Genomic DNA, 20,538 nt, shown 5'->3' with positions numbered 1-20,538 from the left:
TTATACCACATTCACCCGGCAGTTTAATTAATTTATATATCTCTCGTCGTTACAATCGCAGCAATACCATATATGTGTATTTTATTTATTTTTTTGGCACTTCTAGTAAATAAATGGTTTTATTTAGATTTTTACTGTCATTTTTTTTTTAATAAACTTTATTCATCTGTTTTCATTATTTTTTTTATTAGTTCCACTAGGGGACTTCACTATGCGATCTTTTGATCGCTTATATAATGCTTTGGTATACTTAGTATACCAAAGCATTATTGCCTGTCAGTTTAAAACTGACAGGCAATCTATTAGGCCATGCCTCTGGCACAGCCTAATAGACGTACAGACAGAGCAGGCATGGGGGTCTTTGTTAGGCACCGGCTGTCATGGCAACACGTCGGCGGTTGGCGATTTCATTCGCAGGTCACCGATCGGTGACAGAGGGAGATCCTTCCCTCTGTCAAACAACTCAAATGTTGCAATATTTAACGGCCAGGATTAGAGGTTTCTCCAATCTTCACAGCTTCTGTGCCCGCACGATCACAAAAACATAGATGCACGGTGGAATGCGCTAATGGCTGCATTCTATGCCGTGCATGTACGTGATTCTGCACCAAGGGGTTAATGCCATGAAGGAACAGTTTCCTTAGCAGGGATATTTTGCTTCAGAGAGAAAAAACAAGCGTACATATAAGGAAAAAGTGAGCTATTCTGTGACGTTCATATTTTCCAGGAATGCAGTGGGTAAGAGTAAACCAGCCAGCTCTCTACACAGCACTCCCTAAATTAAGTTACATACATTATAAATAGGACATTCTGAGATATTTTGCTGACAGATATGCATGTGTAGGACGAGAGATTATTCTGTAAGTATACAATCTAAGCACTATATAGATTTATTACTCATACTATGCCGAGCATTTAGTAAGGGTTCCACCTTGCATGCAACATTAAAGGGGTTTTCCAGCTTCTGACAACTGATGACCTATCCACCGTGATCTTTGGGGTCCGACACCCGGGCCCCGCACAGATCAGCTGGTCCGGTACCTCCGTGCACCAGACGTACAAGCCGGAAGCGGTTAGCTCCGGCCACGGAATAGCGGCCGAGATGCAGTACTGCAGCTCTGCTCTTATTCAAGTGCATAGGAGAAGACCTGCAGTTATGCAGTACGGCCGCTATGCTATGTACGAAGCCAACTGCTTCTGGGCTCCGTACATAGCATAATGTGCCACAACATCCGCTGCCCGCAGACCACCGGAACGGCTTATCGGTGCGGTGTCCGAGTGTCGGACCTGCACCGATGACATACTGATGACTTATCTGGTGGATAGGTCATCAGTTGTCAGAAAGTGGACAACCCTTTTAAGCCTTAATAAAGCGCACACAAGTTTCATTGTCTTTTGAATTTTTCAACACAAAGGTATCTTTATTTTATTTGTAAATGTAAGCCAGAGACTTGACATAACATATTTTATTAAAGGGGTTGTCCCACGATTAGATATTACATTTCGTTGTTTGATCAGCAAAACATAACAATTCTAAAATTGCATTTTTAACTCAAAATGCTTCATCTACATCTAGATATTTCTGTTAGGGCGCTACCCCTGGTGTTCTTTTAAAGGGAATGTGTTGCTAGAAAAAAAACAGTTAGTTTATAAATGATTACATATTGTTCTAATTTTTTTAATTTTTTCACAAGTCAGGAAATATTATAAATTAGATTCTAATTTATAACATTTCCATGTACTGGTTACTAGAGGGAGCAATTCCCAAAATTGCAGCATTGGCATGTGATAAAGCAACCTCATTGCTTTATGCTGCAAAATTGGAGAAGACACACTCGCTCTAGTGTCCTCAAAAAATGCCCCCTCCTTTATCCTGGCTAGTGCCAGGAGAAAGGAGGGGATTGAATGTTCAAACCTCCTACACTGTGTGCCGCCATTTTTTGAGCGAATACACAGTGTAGGAGGATTAGATACAGTGGTAATCACACAGTATAACACGAACATACATACACATCACATACACAAACATAACTTACCTGCTCCTGCCGCCGCCGCTATCGCTGTCGCAGCCGCTGCCTCCGCTCCCTCCGCTCCTAGTCCTTGCTTCTGAACATATGGACAGAAGCCGCGACCGGAAGTAGTCATCTTACTGTCCGGCCGCGGCTTCCGGTCCACATGAAAATGTCGCCGGATGTCGCTCTGCCGAAGACCTTCCATTTGGTCTGTGTGGGAGCGGCGCATGCGCCGTTCCCACACAGACAGCGTACGCTATATTGAATGGAACGGCTCCCGTTCGGATTCTCTATGGGGATGTATGTGCCGTATTCCATCTCTGTATGTGTCGTTAATCGACACATACAGAGATGGAAAAAAATGGCAGCCCCCATAAAGAAGTAAAAGAAAGAAAAAAGAAAAAGTACAAAACAAAAACACAAGTAAATAAAATTTATTTTAATGACATACTAAAAGCAATAACATATAAAAAAAATTTTTTCGTGACACCTTCCCTTTAAGTCCCTCTCTGAACATCCACCTAATATGTCCATTGCTGGTGAGAGACAGTTGATTCGAGTGATTCCTATTAGCTGGCCTGCACAATAGCAGGAATAACTCTGCTTTCTGTGTAGAAGAGGATCTGAACGTTGGGACTGAGCGACTGAGCATGTGTGACCATCAGCACTTGACACATTAGATGGAGGTTGTGAAAGGGAATCAAAAGAATACCATGGTGCTATAACATAGCGCCATAAGCAGTCTTGCTAGTGGAAAAAGTAAATCCAGGAGTTGTATGAAAACTGTATGATTTCCTATTCTACAAACAAATAAATATAAAAAATAAAAAAACTCGACAACCCCTTTAATTTGCAGGTAGCTGAACAAATTGTTGGAAGGTAAAGTAAATTTCCTTGCAGGGGGAAAATATGTAAATAATGTTTGATAATTGCAAATGATAAATTGTGCTTAGGCCCATGGTGGTCTCTTATTTAACAATTAAAATGGAGTATTGGGAAATGGTGGGTTCATGAAAATTAGAAAGGAGGGGGGTGAGTACTGATAAATGCAATACTTATTCTCCAGCTTCCCGCAGAGTTTGCTGTACACATTTAGGACACAGCGTAACCTCACAACTAGAATATATTCAAAAGATAACAAAACCAGATTGGTTTACAACCACTGGTTTGCCAGTCACATCCATTTTTAGTCCTGTATGTCTGGCTCTTATGGCTAATTGTTTCCTGCTTTTTCTCCATTATAAAGTATGTTAATATCGTTAACAGCACTGTATCCTCCTTACAAAATATATGCCCACAGACTACATGAGATATTGGCATTGACCCCCTTCAATCACCTAGACCACCAGGAATTTCAGCATTAACCCGTTCAGTACCCTAGACTACCAAGTGGGAATTAACTCCTCAACTACCATAAACCACAGTAAAGTTGGCATTAACTCCTTAAAGAGTAACTAAACTTTTGACAAACTTCTGACATGTCATAGTGACATGTCATAAGTTTTGATTGGTGGGGGTCCGAGCACTGAGACCTCCACCAATCGCTAAAACTAAGCGGCAAAAGAGCTCGTGTGAGCGCTCAGCCGCTTCTTGTCTGTTTGGCTCAATAGAAAGTATCGGAGTATGGGCTCAATAGAAAGTCTCCGATAAATCGGCTTTCCGGGGAAAGCTGAATAGAAATAGTGCTCCACAGATAGCCCACCCCTGTATATAGCCCCCTGTAGATATAGCCCACACCTGTATATAGTGCTCCACAGATAGCACACCCCTGTATATAGCCCCCTGTAGATATAGCCCACCCCTGTATATAGTGCTCCATAGATAGCCCACCCCTGTATATAGCCCCCCTGTAGATATAGCCCACCCCTGTATATAGTTCTCCACAGATAGCCCACCCTTGTATATAGTGCTCCATAGATATCCCACCCCTGTATATAGCCCCCCTGTAGATATAACCCACCCCTGTATATAGTGCTCCATAGATAGCTCACCCCAGTATATAGGCCCCCTGTAGACAGAGCCCCCCCCCCGTAGATAAAGCACCCCCTGTAGATAAAGCCCCCCCGGTAGATAAAGCCCCCGTAGATAAAGCCCCCCTGTAGATAAAGCCCCCCGTAGATAAAGCCCCCCCCCCCCGTAAATAGAGCCCACCCTGTAGATGGTGCACCCCCCCTCCCCCCGTAGATAATGCCACACACTTTTTTATTACAATAAAATAACAAACTATTCAAACTCACCTTAATCCCGTTCCGGCGGCAATATAGATCTGCTCTCTTCTGCGCAGGTCTCCTGGTGTTGAACGAAGCGTCTATGAAAGGCGCTGATGGCAGGGCAGGGTGACTTTCCCTGTCATTCAGCGCCTTTCAGCGACGCAAGCGGTGCAAAGTATCGCGCCGCTTCACTCATAGAAAGGCGCTGAATGGCCGGGCACGGAACGTACCCGGCCATTCATTGCTTCTAATTGTACCTGTGTCCTATAGACGCAGATACAATTATAGTGCAGGAGGGGGTGGCGCTGGCGCCCCCCTCTAAGCTGCGCACGGGGCACATGGCCCGCCTGCCCCCCCTAGCTACGCCCCTGCTCTCTCCCCTACACTACATTTCCCTGATTTAACCCTTGCCTCTCCCCCATACACAACAAGCAGGAGCCCCTGAGTTAACTCTTTACCTACCTTTACGTTGTATACAGTGAAGGAAATAAGTATTTGAACCCTTGCTGATTTTGTAAGTTTGCCCACTGTCAAAGTCATGAACAGTCTAGAATTTTTAGGCTAGGTTAATTTTACCAGTGAGAGATAGATTATATTAAAAAAAAAAGAAAATCACATAGTCAAAATTATACATATTTATTTGCATTGTGCACAGAGAAATAAGTATTTGATCCCCTACCAACCATGAAGAGTTCAGCCTCCTCCAGACCAGTCACACGCTCCAAATCAACTTGGTGCCTGCATTAAAGACAGCTGTCTTAAATGGTCACCTGTATAAAAGACTCCTGTCCACAGACTCAATTAATCAGTCTGACTCTAACCTCTACAACATGGGCAAGACCAAAGAGCTTTCTAAGGATGTCAGGGACAAGATCATAGACCTGCACAAGGCTGGAATGGGCTACAAAACCATAAGTAAGACGCTGGGTGAGAAGGAGATAACTGTTGGTGCAATAGTAAGAAAATGGAAGACATACAAAATGACTGTCAATCGACATCGATCTGGGGCTCCATGCAAAATCTCACCTCGTGGGGTATCCTTGATCCTGAGGAAGGTGAGAGCTCAGCCGAAAACTACACGGGGGGAACTTGCTAATGATCTCAAGGCAGCTGGGACCACAGTCACCAAGAAAACCATTGGTAACACATTACGCCGTAATGGATTCAAATCCTGCAGTGCCCGCAAGGTCTCCCTGCTCAAGAAGGCACATGTACAGGCCCGTCTGAAGTTTGCAAATGAACATCTGGATGATTCTGAGAGTGATTGGGAAAAGGTGCTGTGGTCAGACGAGACTAAAATTTAGCTCTTTTGCATTAACTCTACTCGCCATGTTTGGATGAAGAGAAATGCTGCCTATGACCCAAAGAACACCGTCCCCACTGTCAAGCATGGAGGTGGAAACATTATGTTTTGGGGGTGTTTCTCTGCTAAGGGCACAGGACTACTTCACCGCATCAATGGGAGAATGGATGGAGCCATGTACCGTCCAATCCTGAGTGACAACCTCCTTCCCTCCACCAGGACATTAAAAATGGCTCGTGGCTGGGTCTTCCAGCACGACAATGACACGAAACATACAGCCAAGGCAACAAAGGAGTGGCTCAAAAAGAAGCACATTAAGGTCATGGAGTGGCCTAGCCAGTCTCCAGACCTTAATCCCATCGAAAACTTATGGAGGGAGCTGAAGATCCGAGTTGCTAAGCGACAGCCTCGAAATCTTAATGATTTACAGATGATCTGCAAAGAGGAGTGGGCCAAAATTCCATCTAACATGTCTGCAAACCTCATCATCAACTACAAAAAACGTCTGACTGCTGTGCTGGGAGTCACATGGTTGAGCATCATGGATGTGCTGGGCCAGTGTGATTGGCTGTTTGATGTATGCTGCCGGAGCCAGGGGGCGGAGTATTCAGTTCATAGTGACTCAGAGTCCCAGAGTGAAGCATGCCGCTGACATCTATGCGTGCATGCTTCCGTGTTGTGCAGTAGAATACCTGCTGCTGAAGATATATCGCTGGCATCCTGGCCAGACTGACAGACCCCTGATGATAAGTATAGAAAGGCGTAGGGTCGGGTGAAGTGAGGGAATTTTGCGTAGGGGGCAGTGGCATTGTTGTGCATCTGTACATTGGGAGAATCTGGTGCGGTTAACGCAGGCTCCTGTGTGAACGAGGGTCCAAACCACTGCTTTACCAATGTTATACACTGATTCCATATTTTGATATCTCTGTTTACATACCCAGTCACAAAGGGTTCGCAAACGAACTAGGACTGGGAGTATTCTGTTTAATACGTTTTTAAATACACGGTTGGGCTTTTCACAGTGGTGATTGTACCCCTGTTTTTAGATAGCTATGAAATAAAAATTATACATTTTACTCATTTATCACTTCAGTGAATTTTCAAATATTCATATTTGTGGGAGCACAATATATATCGTTAAAATACAGTGAATTACAAACCTCATCATCAACTACATAAAACGTCTGACTGCTGTACTTGCCAACAAGGGTTTTGCCACCAAGTATTAAGTCTTGTTTGCCAAAGGGATAAAATACTTATTTCTCTGTGCACAATGCAAATAAATATATATAATTTTGACTATGTGATTTTCTGTTTTTTTTTTAATATAATCTATCTCTCACTGGTAAAATTAACCTAGCCTAAAAATTCTAGACTGTTCAAGTCTTTGACAGTGGGCAAACTTACAAAATCAGCAAGGGATCAAATACTTATTTCCTTCACTGTATATATTTGTAAAGTATAAATCTGAATCAATGTGTCATTTAAAAACTTCCAAGGTGTACATATAGACATTCTAGGTGTTGTTATGTGTCCGCAACATAGGTATACTCAGTGAGGACATGCCCGTCCCACAGTGAGTGAATGTGTACGTGTAGGCAAGCATATATTTACATCCTGTAGTCACCCCATTTGCATGAGGACCTTTCACGTGTTTATGGAGGAGTAGTGAGAGATGCTGTTTGAGCATGAATCTCTATATGTACATGGTTTGGGGGGAATATTTTTGTATGTTTGGTTATTTTACACTAGTGTGTAGGAACCCTTAGGGACAGGTAAGGTACACACACACCCAGGGGCGTAACTAGGAAAGACTGGGCCCCATAGCAAACTTTTGACTGGGGCCCCCCTCCGCTGGGTATCACACCCCCCCTTGTAGATAGTGCCTCCCTATAGATTCCACCACACAGCGCCCCCCTATAGATAGCACCATACACAGCCCCCTGTAGATAACGCCATACAGCCCCCCCTGTAGATAACGCCATACAGCCCCCCTGTAGAAAACGTCTTACAGCCCCAAATCCCCCTGTAGATAACACCATACATGCCCCCTGTAGATAACGCCATACAGACCCCCTGTAGATAACGCCATACAGACACCCCCCTGTAGAAAACACCATACAGACACCCCCTGTAGATAACGCCATACAGAGTCCCCCCTGTAGATAACGCCATACAGACCCCCCTGTAGATAATGCCATACAGACCCCCCTGTAGATAACACCATACAGAGTCCCCCTGTAGATAACGCCATACAGACCCCCCCTGTAGATAATGCCATACAGACCCCCCTGTAGATAATGCCATACAGACCCCCCCCTGTAGATAACGCCATACAGACACCCCTGTAGATAACGCCATACAGAACCCCACCCTGTAGATAATGCCATACAGACCCCCCCTGTAGAACGCCATATAGCCCTCCCCCAAAAAAAAGCGGCCTGTAGTTTGTCCTACAAAAGACATGCATCCCCTATCCACAGGATAAGGGATACATGTGTGATCGCTAGCAGCGATAAGGAGAACGGGGGACCGAAAGTCCCCCCAAGTTCTCCATGACAAACCTCGGACTTCCGGCGTCTGCGCAGTTCAACAAAAAATGAAAGGAGCGCTGGTCACGCATTCGCACAGGCGCGACCGGTGCGCAAGTCATTTCTATGGAGCTGCAGACAGACCCCGGAAGTCCGAGGTTTGTCATGGAGAACTTCAGGGGACTTTCGGTCTCCCGTTCTCCTTAGCGCTGGGCGTCCCAGCGATCACACGTATCCCCTATCCTGTGGATAGGGGATGCATGTCTTTTGTAGGAACAACCCCTTCAGTGGCGTCGCGCTGTAGCAGCCATAGCAGCTGCTAGCGGAGCCTCCGGCCATGGGAGGGTGGGCCCGTGCCGGCGGGTGGCACGGGCCCCCTCATGCTGCGGACCCCGTAGCAGCCGCTACGGCTGCTATAGCGGTAGTTACGCCACTGCACACACCCTTGTAGGGATTGCCACCTCAACCTTAGAACTGGTATGGTCCAATCAATGATGGATTGAATGTTAGAGGGGAAATGGAAGGCTCCTCACCACAATTAGATTCCTAGGTACCAAGACATCACCTCCTCCTCAGGGATGTTAACCTGCCATGATAGAGACATGGATATCGGCCCACAAATATTGTTTTGTCTTCAATCAAGATGCTGGAAAGATTTGGAAAAGTAACGGATTGCGTACAAAGGTTGTCGAAAGGCAGGCTAAGCCATTCCAAGGCTGACCGTGTGAGGGCATATGCAGCCTTACACGGGTCGGCATGCTAAAATTGGATCGGCCGCTGGAAAGACCCATTGACGCCTCTAATGAGGAATGAATTCCAAGCACAAAAGGACAAGGACTCCGAGGTTCGATGGACTTTGAGGTTTCGTGTGAGCTTCGTTCATTTAATGGACTTTGAGACTTCGTTCTATGGACTGTGAGGGTTCAACTTCGTACTATGGACTGTGAGGTTTTGTTTCAACTTTGTTCTATGGACTGTGAGGTTTTGCTTCAACTTCGTTCTATGGACTGTGAGGTTTTGTTTCAACTTCATTCTATGGACTGTGAGGTTTTGTTTCAACTGTGGACACTCGACTCCTAAGTCTCAGGACTGTCGGGAAGGTGGCCTTGAGTAGAAGAGTGATGTCATGTACCTAGGTAAAATAGTATACTTCCTTCCATCTCAGACCATTACCAGTAACCAGGTTGCTTGGAAGCGATGGAGACAGGAGATACTGCTTTGATCTCCTGTCTCCCTTTTAAACTTCCCGCGCGCACAAGCATTCTCGGCCACACACAGGCATTTTCTTGCGCTCACGCGCTCATGGGTCGGCTGGTGACATCATATCACCGTGCCGACCCATGTTGGCCAGAGGCGAGTCCCACACGCCCCGCTACGAGGATACCGGCAGGGTTTAAATAGCCTGAGTCAGTGCACTCAGTAGCTGGGACCTGCCCTCACCACTCCACCAACGACACTCCACTTACCTACTCCCCGGCTCCACCAACAAACCTCTCCTGCTCCCCGGCTCATCACTCCGGCTCCCGGCTCCAGCAACGTCCTCCTCTCCTGGACAACGAGGGATAAGTATCAAGTGCAGCAACAGCTGCATTTAACCCTTTCACTCATCTGGACAACGAGCAACCCTTTGACACCCGTCCTAGCCTGGCACTTTAACCCCCTCTCCCCTACATTTGGAAATTCTGAACTTTCAGTACATTCTTAGTGATCCCCATTCTAGTGATCTCCATTATCTCTCTTCTGCTTTTATTAAATACTTGTTAACATTAAACAAAACCCCTCTAAATAAACTGAGTAGTCCGCCAAAAATAAACATGGTCAATTCAGCAACTTACTGTATGTGCCACAAACCATATCTCTTTTGTATGCTATAATAAATCTTGTATTCTTTTCCACCTGCACACTCTCCTGTTTGTGAGGTCGATTTTGTTATTTATATGGCGCTGCAATTGACTACAATCTGTCAGAGAGCTTCAATCCCTAACTAGAAATTAGAATCACTTTACCTTTGTCCTGCTCCGTGCATTCTCTGTCCAGTGCATATACACATTGACAAAGGAAGCCTTTATAGGTATGAGCTCTTCCCTAATTTCACTGTGCACACTCGTGACTGTCATTCCTTCTGTCAGATTAAGTACAATGGTCCAAGTCAGGATGTTGAGTAAGGGTAGAGTCACACACAGCAGATTTTGTTGCAAAAATTTTCTGTGACTGAAAATCAGTTCCATTTATCTAAATGGAACTTCCAGATATCCATGCACCTGCTAAAGAAACAAGTCCATTCAGAAGAATAGCGAAAATGTCTGCAATAAAATCTGCCACGTGTGACTGCACCCTAATGATTTCAAACACCCTCCAGTTCCTTCAAATAGGGTAAAAGTACCCAGCATGATGGTTCACAAGGTATATTTGGTGTATTGTAGCATTGTTGTGTGTGAAATCAATTATATATGACTATCTCTTCCAATGATGACCACTAATTCCTTATTATTAAATCCCATACTATAGGAAAACGGGTTAGGGTCCAGCTTTGTACTATACATCTCCACTTCCTTAGATACCAGACATAAGCTATATTTGTTTACATCTGCAGAAAGTGGTGATATGGAAGACAAAATACATAGTTTATTGTTCTGATTATTACCTTCTATAACTGTATTTACTAGAACTTTGACAGCCCCTTTAAATCCTTTGACCAAAGTCTTTATGCTTATAGCCAGCTTTAGCCTGTACATGTCTAAACTCTCAGTCCCACATTGTGCAGAAATCTCCGAAAAAAATAGGTAGAACAGGCAAATCCAAGGGTAGTCCACGGCAGCCGAAATCATGCTGACACTTAGATTGGCGCAGTTTTCAAATTGACTACAGGGAAAATGTTAATGGCCACGCAGTTATACAGCTAAATGGCAGTTTACTGCAAGCTATTAACAATGAAAGTGCTTTTCCCTGTAGTCAATTTCAAAACTGCACCGATCCAAGTTTTATAAGTGGCGCTATTTTAGCCAATGTCTAAGGTTCTGTTCACATCTGCGTTCGTCAATTATATTGTTCTGCTCCGTCATAGGATGGAGTGCCGGATCCGTTACACAACGCACACCAACCGCGCCCGATGGACTCTAATGACTTATAATAGGGTCCATTGGGTTCCATAATGGGGTTCGTCATTTTACTGGAAAAAATAGTGATGCATTCTGCGCTATATTTGTCAAATATGAAGGATTCTGCAAAAGGAGACTCTGTATGGAACCTCCAGCGTAGATGTGAACAGAGCCGAAGTTAAGGATAACTACTTTATTGACATATGTTGAAACATATTTATAACAGCATGTGTTTTCTTTGATAAATTTGTCACAATACACATCACTTCCATTAAAGCGGTTATGTGGGAACCGAAAAGTATTAGCCATGTACTCACTGCACTATGTGACTGTAATGATGGGGGTAAGGAAACAGACAAGTGAGCCCTAATCTACCCGCTACTCAGTCCCCGCCTACTTGCAACGACCCGCCCTAGGCGACGGGGTACAACTGGGCGACAGTCCCTACGCTCAATAAGTGCACGACAGACAAATAGACAAGGGTACACATAAGCAAGGGATAAGGGGCAGTTGCCCACGGCAACACCGTGAGCAACAAGAGTGGTGAACGAGCCGAGTCAAACCAGGAGTGTACGAGGTACCAAACGCAGAGCAGAAGAGTAGTCAGTAAGCCAGGGTCAATACGAAGCAGGGTCAAGTAGTTCAAGAAGCTGCAGCAGGGCCAGGAAACCAACAGAGAAGAATCACAAGCAAGGAGGAACAGGAAAGGCAGGTATAAATAGTCTGGCCAGGCTGTGATAGGCTCTCCCACTCCTAAGCCTGCCATCCTGGGTGGTGGAAGATGGAGTCAGTCTCACAGACATAGAAGCAGGTGCAGACTGAATACCTATGGGCGTAGATACAGAAGCTGTGCCTGGCAGATCTTTAACAGTGACTTGCTAATATACATTCCGGTCCCCCGTCGCGCTGATTATAAGATATTAATAGATTTTTTTATCCCTGGCGAGGGACTGGAAGTCTAGTAACACAGTCTTCCTTCATAACGACGCGACTCTTCGTCATGTGACCGGCCCCGCTGTATTCTATGTAATTCAAAGAGTTGCATCGTCATGAAGGAAGGCTGTGCAACTAAACTTCTGGTACCCCGCCAGCACTATTAAAATCTCATAATCAGCGCGACGGGGGACCGGAATGTATATTAGCGAGTGTACTCACATACTGCAGTGAGTACACTGCTAATACTTTTCGGTCCCCACATAACCCCTTTAAAGGGGTAGTCCCATCTAAGACATTTATGGCATACTCATGGGATATGTAAAAAATGTCCGTTCGATGCGGGTCCTAGCTCTTGTGCCTGCACCTATTCTGCGGCCACTATTTACAAGGACGCTGTTAATGGAGTAGGGCATTGGTAAAAATAAAAAATAAAGCCCTGAATAAGGCAGCTAAGCTTTCGCAATTCATTGACATGACGTCTGTCTCGTGTTTTACTCCGTTTCCTGTCCAGTTATATTTAGGGAAATGTGTACTTTCCACTCTTTCAGAGAACCCTCGGCGGTCGCAGCTGGCAGCGTTCCCTCCACACACTCGGCAGGTTGACAGGACGTCACGACACCCGTGACGTCACGTAGCTGGAACTCCAGCTGCTACACGGAGAGCGGGAGAGGACAGGTCCTGCTTGTGTGCACTTCTTAGCCCCGCCCCCCGAGGTCTCCTCAGCTACTGGCTGCCATCTGATTGATATTTCTCTGCAGCCATAAGCACCTGATATACTGAGGACTAATGTGGAGGGAGCCGAGGACGAGAGCGGGCTGCTGAACCCTCTCACAGCGATGGCCAGACGGAGCTCCCTCTTTATTCGGGTGGTGGAAGGGAAGAACTTACCAGCCAAGGACATGTAAGTAGCCTCGGTGCCCACAGTGGCACGGACCATCTGTTAGCTCTGTGTTATTGCAGCCGGCATGGGTAACATTATGGGCAGAAGAACGGCTGGTTATTGCTGGGGTCACTGAATAAAGTTCAGGAAAGATTATCTGAGGCAATGACTGTGACTAGTCAGTGGCATCGAGCTAATAATATAATACTGTAATACATTACATTGCCAGTGCCAGGATATGGGGGCATGTATTGTGTACAGCGCTGTGGCATATGCCAGTGCTATAGGAAAAAAACTAATAAATTCATACATTGCATTCTAGAAGGGAATATATTTTAGAGACGGAGTTTGAGTCTGGTTGGGGCACTGGGTGCCAGCGGAGGCGTCAACAAGCCACTCTGCCTTAGCCAGGATGCCCGGATACCAGACATGGGCAGTAAACTGAATTCTTATCCCAGGTGAAGGAAATCTTAGCTACAAACCTGCAGGACAGACATGTCATCAAACTAAAAAAAAGGAATTTATCACCCATTATTTATATAGTGCCATTATAGCCGTCACATTAGTCCCTGTCCCCAATGTTGAGTACAATCCCAGTTCTTAGAAAACATTACATATGTATTGCTGGGACAGGTCACAAGTGATCACACCAGGAATTTCTATACATTATCTATGTGTATATCTAATACAGCGAGCACGCTGGCATCAGTCCCTGTCCCCAATACTGGTCACAATCTCAGTTCCCTGAATGTCATATAGCACCAATATATTCTCACATCAGTCCCTGTCCACAGTCCCTAGATGTGACACTTTACATGTACTAGAATTTTTTGCCGTTTTCTCTGCAGCACTGTCCTTGTCCCTGTCCTTAGCGGGGCTAGAGGTTGTGTATTATCCACTATTTGTATAGATCCGACATATTCCATTGGGCTCTACACAGATTGTAATTCCTCACATCAGCCCCTGTCCCCCGTGGAGCACACAATCAAAACCTCCCAGCGTTTTACATGTCATAGAGGAACCGCTAGGATACATTCACACGCGACAGTTTTGTTGCAGAAATTTTTTCCACTGATTATCAATACCAAACATTTGAAGGGGGATGTTTCTGCAGCATTCACATAGATTTCTGCAAGCCCGTTGTGTGAAAGATCCAGTTTGTTCATTCAGGTCCATATTCTTCTGTGTTTTTCAGTTTCATATCATCATAATAAATCAGCTGAATATATTGGACACTATAGGCGCATATATTGTTTAGATATCATTTACATTTAGGCTCCCTGTGTCTTTTTTGGTAATCTTCCGATAATCTGCTGGTTCAGATCATGCGTCCCCTATATGTTGTATGATACACTCTGATGTCTTGCTGGTTCAGGTGACGAGATATTGAACAGAATGGTTTGTTGTTTGTTTGTATTTAATCATTTATTTGTTTGTATTTTTATTTGTTGTGTGTTATTTATGCAGTATAGTGTTCAACTGTACACAGAGATTTATTGCTAGATCAAGTCATGGGATTAGACTAGATGTTTATTCAGGATCTTTATGTGTACTGTATGATGGTACACTATAGATGCATTGGAAGATCCAGTCGCATGGGATTGGAGAAGATGTTTTATTCAGGATCTATGTATGTAAGATCATACACTACAAATTGTTGTAATAAATGATAAATATTCTGATCAGGATAAAATATAATTTTTATCATACTTAAAGGGAACCGGTCAGGAGGATTTATGTCCCCAAAACTGCCACCACCTGTTATCCAGAACGGAAATGGATGCTCTTGTATATTATAGTGGATGCAGCATAATATAGAAAAATATGTTTTAAAACGGGACATGATGTATGCAAATTAGGTAGATAGTCATGGGGTGGCGCCGCTGCTCTGCAGAGCCACGCTGGATAATCCCCCTTTCCTGGCTTGACTAACGTCCCTCAGGTCAGGATACGTGATCACAAGCCTTCTCCGGCGAACGCGCAGGTACTGACCTTGGGTTTATCTTCACACTGTGCAATCACTGTATGCCACCAGGATCTGGCTTGCGGTTTGGTGACCTAAATCCGCCTGACCGGTTCCCTTTAAGGAAAAATCATTATGTCAATTGCGAGATAGTAAGATATCTGCAACGTCACCGTCTGCTTATTTCTGGACAGAATCATTTTGTATGTTTGGCCAGCTCAAATCCAATATAGGATTTTGTGATTCTGTTAAAGAGGTATTTATTGCAAAATAAATAATTGTAATCGCATAGAAAACAGGATGAGGTTGTGTAGCTTTCAGTAACTGGTAGAGGTACTGTAAGTGCTAGTCACAGTAGAAAGATATGATTTGGAATAGTATAAGGCCATTACCTGTAATTGCCTGTTATCTTGGCACAAAATGTTCAGAAAAATTGCTGCAGTCCTAAAAAGCCTAGTAATCGCATAATCACAAATGTATTGTTTACTACAATATGTGAGATACTGGCTCGTTTCTGCATTGCTTTATAACATCTTACAAGAGTCTACCGAGTGTACATGGCTCCATAGCAAAAATCAAGGTGGGGCTCCTTTATAGTGCTGTTCCACACCATCACACCTCCCATCCTGGGATAGGAGGGCTTTGTGCTTGTTCACCCAATGTCACGATTCCCAAGAGAGAGGTAATGGCACCTTTTGGTCAATCTACCTCTCTTATTTGCTGATGATGTGGTCCTTTTGGAGACAGGGATCCCTGCATAGTTTCACACCACTTTTGGGAAAGTTGGACAAGACTAATCTGAGACAGGTCACCCCATTTTCATGAGCCCCATAGATACCCCACAGTTTGCCTCTGTTGTTTGCATATGTAAAAAAAAAAACATCAATCAATGTTCTATCATGTAAAACCCCTTTAAGCAGTTTTGCTTAAAACCTAGGATTTATTCCTTTATCTTTTTACACAAAACAGCTCAACTCTTGTCCATGGACAATGTCTGGTACTGCAGGTCAGTCCTATTTAAGTGGATGGAACTGTGCTGCAATATCACACAGCCCATGGACCAGATACCTTTGATTCTGGGAAAAAAATAGACCTTTTTTTTTCATTTGACAGAGAACTCCTTTTAAGAACAATTAACAATACTAATCCATAATAGAATGATTTTTAATTTTTTATTTTTACCATATGATTTCATTCATTTACATGGAGCAATTTAGTGGTGATTGGACCAGAATTTTATTTAGATTCTATATTTGTTGTCTTTTTATAAGATGACATAATAGATGTTTGTTTTTTTACATCTGTAGAAGGCAAGTCCTATTTTGTTGAAACACTCAAGAAAAAAAAATCCAGTGTACGTGAATTCTTTCCCTGTGTGATCATTATTCAAGAGATGTCCTCCGTATATTCTCTACAGCCTGCTCAAGTTATAGGCTGTCAATTGACAGTCAGTTACATCTCCAAGATAACACTTTTCTCATTTTACATTTGAGTGGTTCACAGGCATTTGCTATGCATTGCAGAGTGCACTTATCTCTGCTGGGTGGTGGTACCAAGGAAGAGACCTTTGTGGTTCTGACCGTTTAGAGGACTTGGATAACACTAACAGAATGCTCTTCCTTTGTCATTGTTCACTTTAGGCTTCTCTTTTGTGTCTGTCATTTTACGTCTTTTTATAGCCTGCAGGTGTTATTACTGCTAGAAGGGGGACCATAACACTGTGGTTAGTTCATATGTAAATGCATTGAAATAGCATGCAGTACTGAAAGTTTTGGATAAAGCAGTTAATGTGTACAAATCATAGGCATATGGGATGTATGTAAAATAACCAGAAAGCATTATCATTTTTTTCAATGTTGAGACTTTTGTTGATTTAGTCCTTTTACATCCAATCACTATTTTTTATGCAAAGTTTTTGGGAACCTATATTGCATATAGAATTAAATTTCATTGAGATGACCGCCCAAAATTGTTCTTCTAGAAGGGTGGTCCTCTCTAAGAAGATGGCCAGTGTGCACGGAATATACATATCACCGGAAATCTGGTCTGGATAAATGGGTTGTTGTCTCAAAGATTTGGTATTTTGAAGATTTTTCACAGTACTTCATTTCTTTATCAAGGAACTGCTTTCTTTATTAGCAATAGTGATCTGATCATTTAAAAAAGACTAGTTTCAGAGAAATCACATTTTAGCAGTTGCCCTGTGCATCTGTCAGCAGAATACAGGCCACCATCACTTGTGTCTGTAGTCAGCAGGGAAGCTGTAGGACATTTAAACTGAGGTCTGGACAAATTTTAACTAGGAGCCATCTCCAAAGGTTAGAAATCGGTAACGACACACTGTTGCTGTTATTGTTTCAGAAATGGGGCCCACCGGAGAAAATTAGTGATCTGGTGAGTCAGTTAGACAATGACCATAACATTAAAAAAACAAAGCAAGGCCACTTCCCCAGTAAACATAACAGCCATCCCATAATTTCCCAATAGCTAAAGCCGCCGCTTCACATCCCCAGTAGTCAAAGGAGCCCCCCACACTTCCTCAGTAGTTACAGCAGCCCCCCCAACATTTGTAACAGTTATTCAAAAATAGAAAATATTGAGGCACTCACCGACTTTGCAATAAATTTCTTTTATTCAGGATCTTGGTCTATGATGTGGAATAAGCCTACGGCCGTTTCGCATGCGTACACGCTTTTTCAAGGCCCTTACTTCTTTTTCAGACAAGAACATAACCTTGTTTTCAAGAGCTTTTGTGCCCATCACCTGCAACTCATCTTTGAGATTGCATTGTACAAAAAACGCATCCACATCTATACGACCTGCGATCAACGCTGCCAAATCCAAAGTTGCCATAACCTCCTCAGAATCCACTGGATTGTTTTCCATAGCTGGTTATCACAACGTGCTCTAGCCCATATACACTATAACATAAATAGAAGGAAGAAGGAAAAGCCTGGCACTGTTGAACCAGTAATTATTGAATGGAGTTTTTCAATGGCCTTTTTGATGGATCACAGCAGTCCAATTGCCCCGGAGGTGCTTGTTGACCAGCACAGCACATACAACTTAAATTCAAAAATAGAAAATATCGAGGCACTCACCGACTTTGCAATAAATTTATTTTATTCAGGATCTTGGTCTATGATGTGGAATAAGTCTATGGCCGTTTCACGTGCGTACACGCTTTATCAAGGCCCTCACAGTTGACCCACCCCTTCACTGCAGGCCCCACACGTTACTTCCTTATCAGGCAATCACACAACTCTACAAATCCGACCCACCCGCAATATGCCACTAGGCACCCTCTGCTGGCAGGTAGCTCAATATGAGCAAGCTATAGCCAGGTGCTGTACATAGATTCCTACATCGACTGCTGCTAACAGAGACCGATGTAGAAGGAGCGCACATCACTCTAATCATATGACGGTGTGCCCTCTCTGCCTGGTAGAAGCAGTCAGTGACCGCTTGTGTCAGAAGAGATGACGCTTCATATTATTGGTGACAAAATTCAACTCTATGAATTTGGCGTTCTGAGCGCATGTAGGGCAGGAAGCAAAACCAGATCGCCTGGGATGATTTCCTAATCACCATGGTGACTATCTTTTTTTTTTTTTTTTACAGGAATACTTTGATTATAAACGTCAATAAACTGAAAAATCTTTCCCAATATTGGCTATACATCATTGATTCTGGATATCATATAGCTTGCTAGCGGCCCCAGAGCATGAGCATGGCTGAATTATTTGCCCCGTTCTACCAATAAGTTGGGAACCTAGATTTTGGAATCCGACATATCAGACATTTATAGAATATACTGTGAATATGCTATAAATGTCTTTGGTAGGAAAATTCCAGACGTATTGGTAACAATTATCATTATATAATATATATATATATATATATATATATATTGGCACCTAGTGAACATGTACAATTGAGGTGTACATGTACATGATAGGTAAATACTGGCGTAAATATGGGTCCTTTGTCACACGTATTCGACCCGTATTTACGGACCCGTTTTCTCTGTAGTAATCAGCAGCCCCTTCTATCAGTGCTGGAAAGAGAGAAGGGGCAGCCCTTTCGGGCAGAGTTTCTGCAGCGATTGAAAGTAAAAGAAGTTCATACGTACCGTTGCCTTGGTGACGCGTCCCTCTTTTGACATCAAGTCCGACCTCCCGGGATGACGCGGCAGTCCATGTGACCGCTGCAGCCTGTGATTGGCCGGAGATTGGCTGCAGCGGTAACATGAGATGAAACGTCATCCCGGGAGGCCGGACTGGAGGAAGAATCAGGTAAGTTAACTTTTAATACTATTAACTCTAGCGGTAGCCACTGTCCGGGTGCTGAAAGAGTTACTGCCGTTCAGTTAACTCTTTCAGCACCCTGGACAGTGACTATCCCCTGACGTCGCCTATCAATGCTCACGTAATTACGGGTGCACACACGTAGCCACCCGTAATTACGGGAGCCCGATAGACTTCTATGGGCCTGCCCGTGCCATTATTACGGCCTGAAATAGGACATGTTTCATATTTTTCAACGGCACGGGCACCTTCCCTGATAATACGGGAAGGTACCCGTGGCCAATAGAAGTCTATGGGCCCGTAATTACGGGCGTTTTTACGTTCGTGTGCATGAGGCCTTAGGAACTTTTTCAAGCTTGAAAAAGGTCCTAAGGTTGGACAGAAACGTTGCATCCTATTTTGCTGTTTGAAATAAATCACCTTTATTTTCCATACCGGAGTGCTGCAGGATTTCTTTATATATATATATTATATAGCTAAATAAAATTGTAGGCATTTATATTCCATATTGATAATCCTATTTTTGTAAATAAAATATGCAAGCAGGATATTTAGAGCAAAGGACCTTAAAATGGTGGTTTAGAACCAGAAATACATAATATTGTCACAAGGAGAGTAATCCTCTGTGTACACAGTTTACGGTAAGGTCCCATGTTCTAATATACTGACGATGGCTCTCCTCTCTTTTTGGCACGGGAGAGGGGAGGTCTGTTTAGCTTTCGTCAGGAAAAATAAATTCTGGAAATGATGTATATAGTACAGACAAAATAGATAGATAATCACCCAGGATATTTTTACCACAGAGAACAGATGTGCAATGTTAATAAGAGAGAATTTCTAACAGGGAATGTACTATTAATCGGAATTTAACACACGTTGATATATTGGGGCAGATTTACCAAGCTGGGAAACTTTAAGACAGTGTAAACTTAGACCAGGCAGTCAGAAGATGTGCCAAATTTATCACAGTGGTGCATGCTGTATGACATATTTGGTGCTTCTAGCTAAATTTGGTGCATTTTACGCTTCGCTTTTTTTCTGCTAAGGCCCATACCCCTTTCCGGAAATTTTCAAACAAGTGTCTAGAGAGGTGCAAACCTCTGTTCTACAATGAAATGTGCCAAAATGCACCAAATTGTGGCACATTTCTTGACACATTCTGTTAGGGATCTGCCAGGTACTTCATCTAGGTATACTCCTGGGATTAATCAATCCACACCTGAGGCCAGACCTGTTCGACTGACACCATCTCCCACCAACCAGGGTGGCAGGCTCAGGAGTGGGAGAGCCTATCGCGG

General features: G+C 43.7%; 1 protein-coding gene across 1 annotated transcript in view; it reads left to right on the top strand.

The window, feature by feature from the left end:
* The first annotated feature begins 12,727 nt into the window (after positions 1–12,727).
* Positions 12,728–20,538, top strand: part of LOC142742830 (ras GTPase-activating protein 4-like) — a 182,797-nt gene continuing 174,986 nt past the window's right edge. Inside the window, exon 1 of the mRNA XM_075852979.1 lies at positions 12,728–12,991. Within this exon, the coding sequence (XP_075709094.1) occupies positions 12,927–12,991 (65 nt within the window). The 5' untranslated portion in view covers positions 12,728–12,926. The remainder of the gene's footprint in view (positions 12,992–20,538) is intronic.

This window comes from Rhinoderma darwinii, chromosome 2 (genome assembly GCF_050947455.1).
Source record: "Rhinoderma darwinii isolate aRhiDar2 chromosome 2, aRhiDar2.hap1, whole genome shotgun sequence".
Classification (NCBI taxonomy): domain Eukaryota; kingdom Metazoa; phylum Chordata; class Amphibia; order Anura; family Rhinodermatidae; genus Rhinoderma; species Rhinoderma darwinii.
The sequence above is the reverse complement of the archived record's forward strand: the minus strand, read 5'-3'. Positions and strand labels throughout refer to the sequence as shown.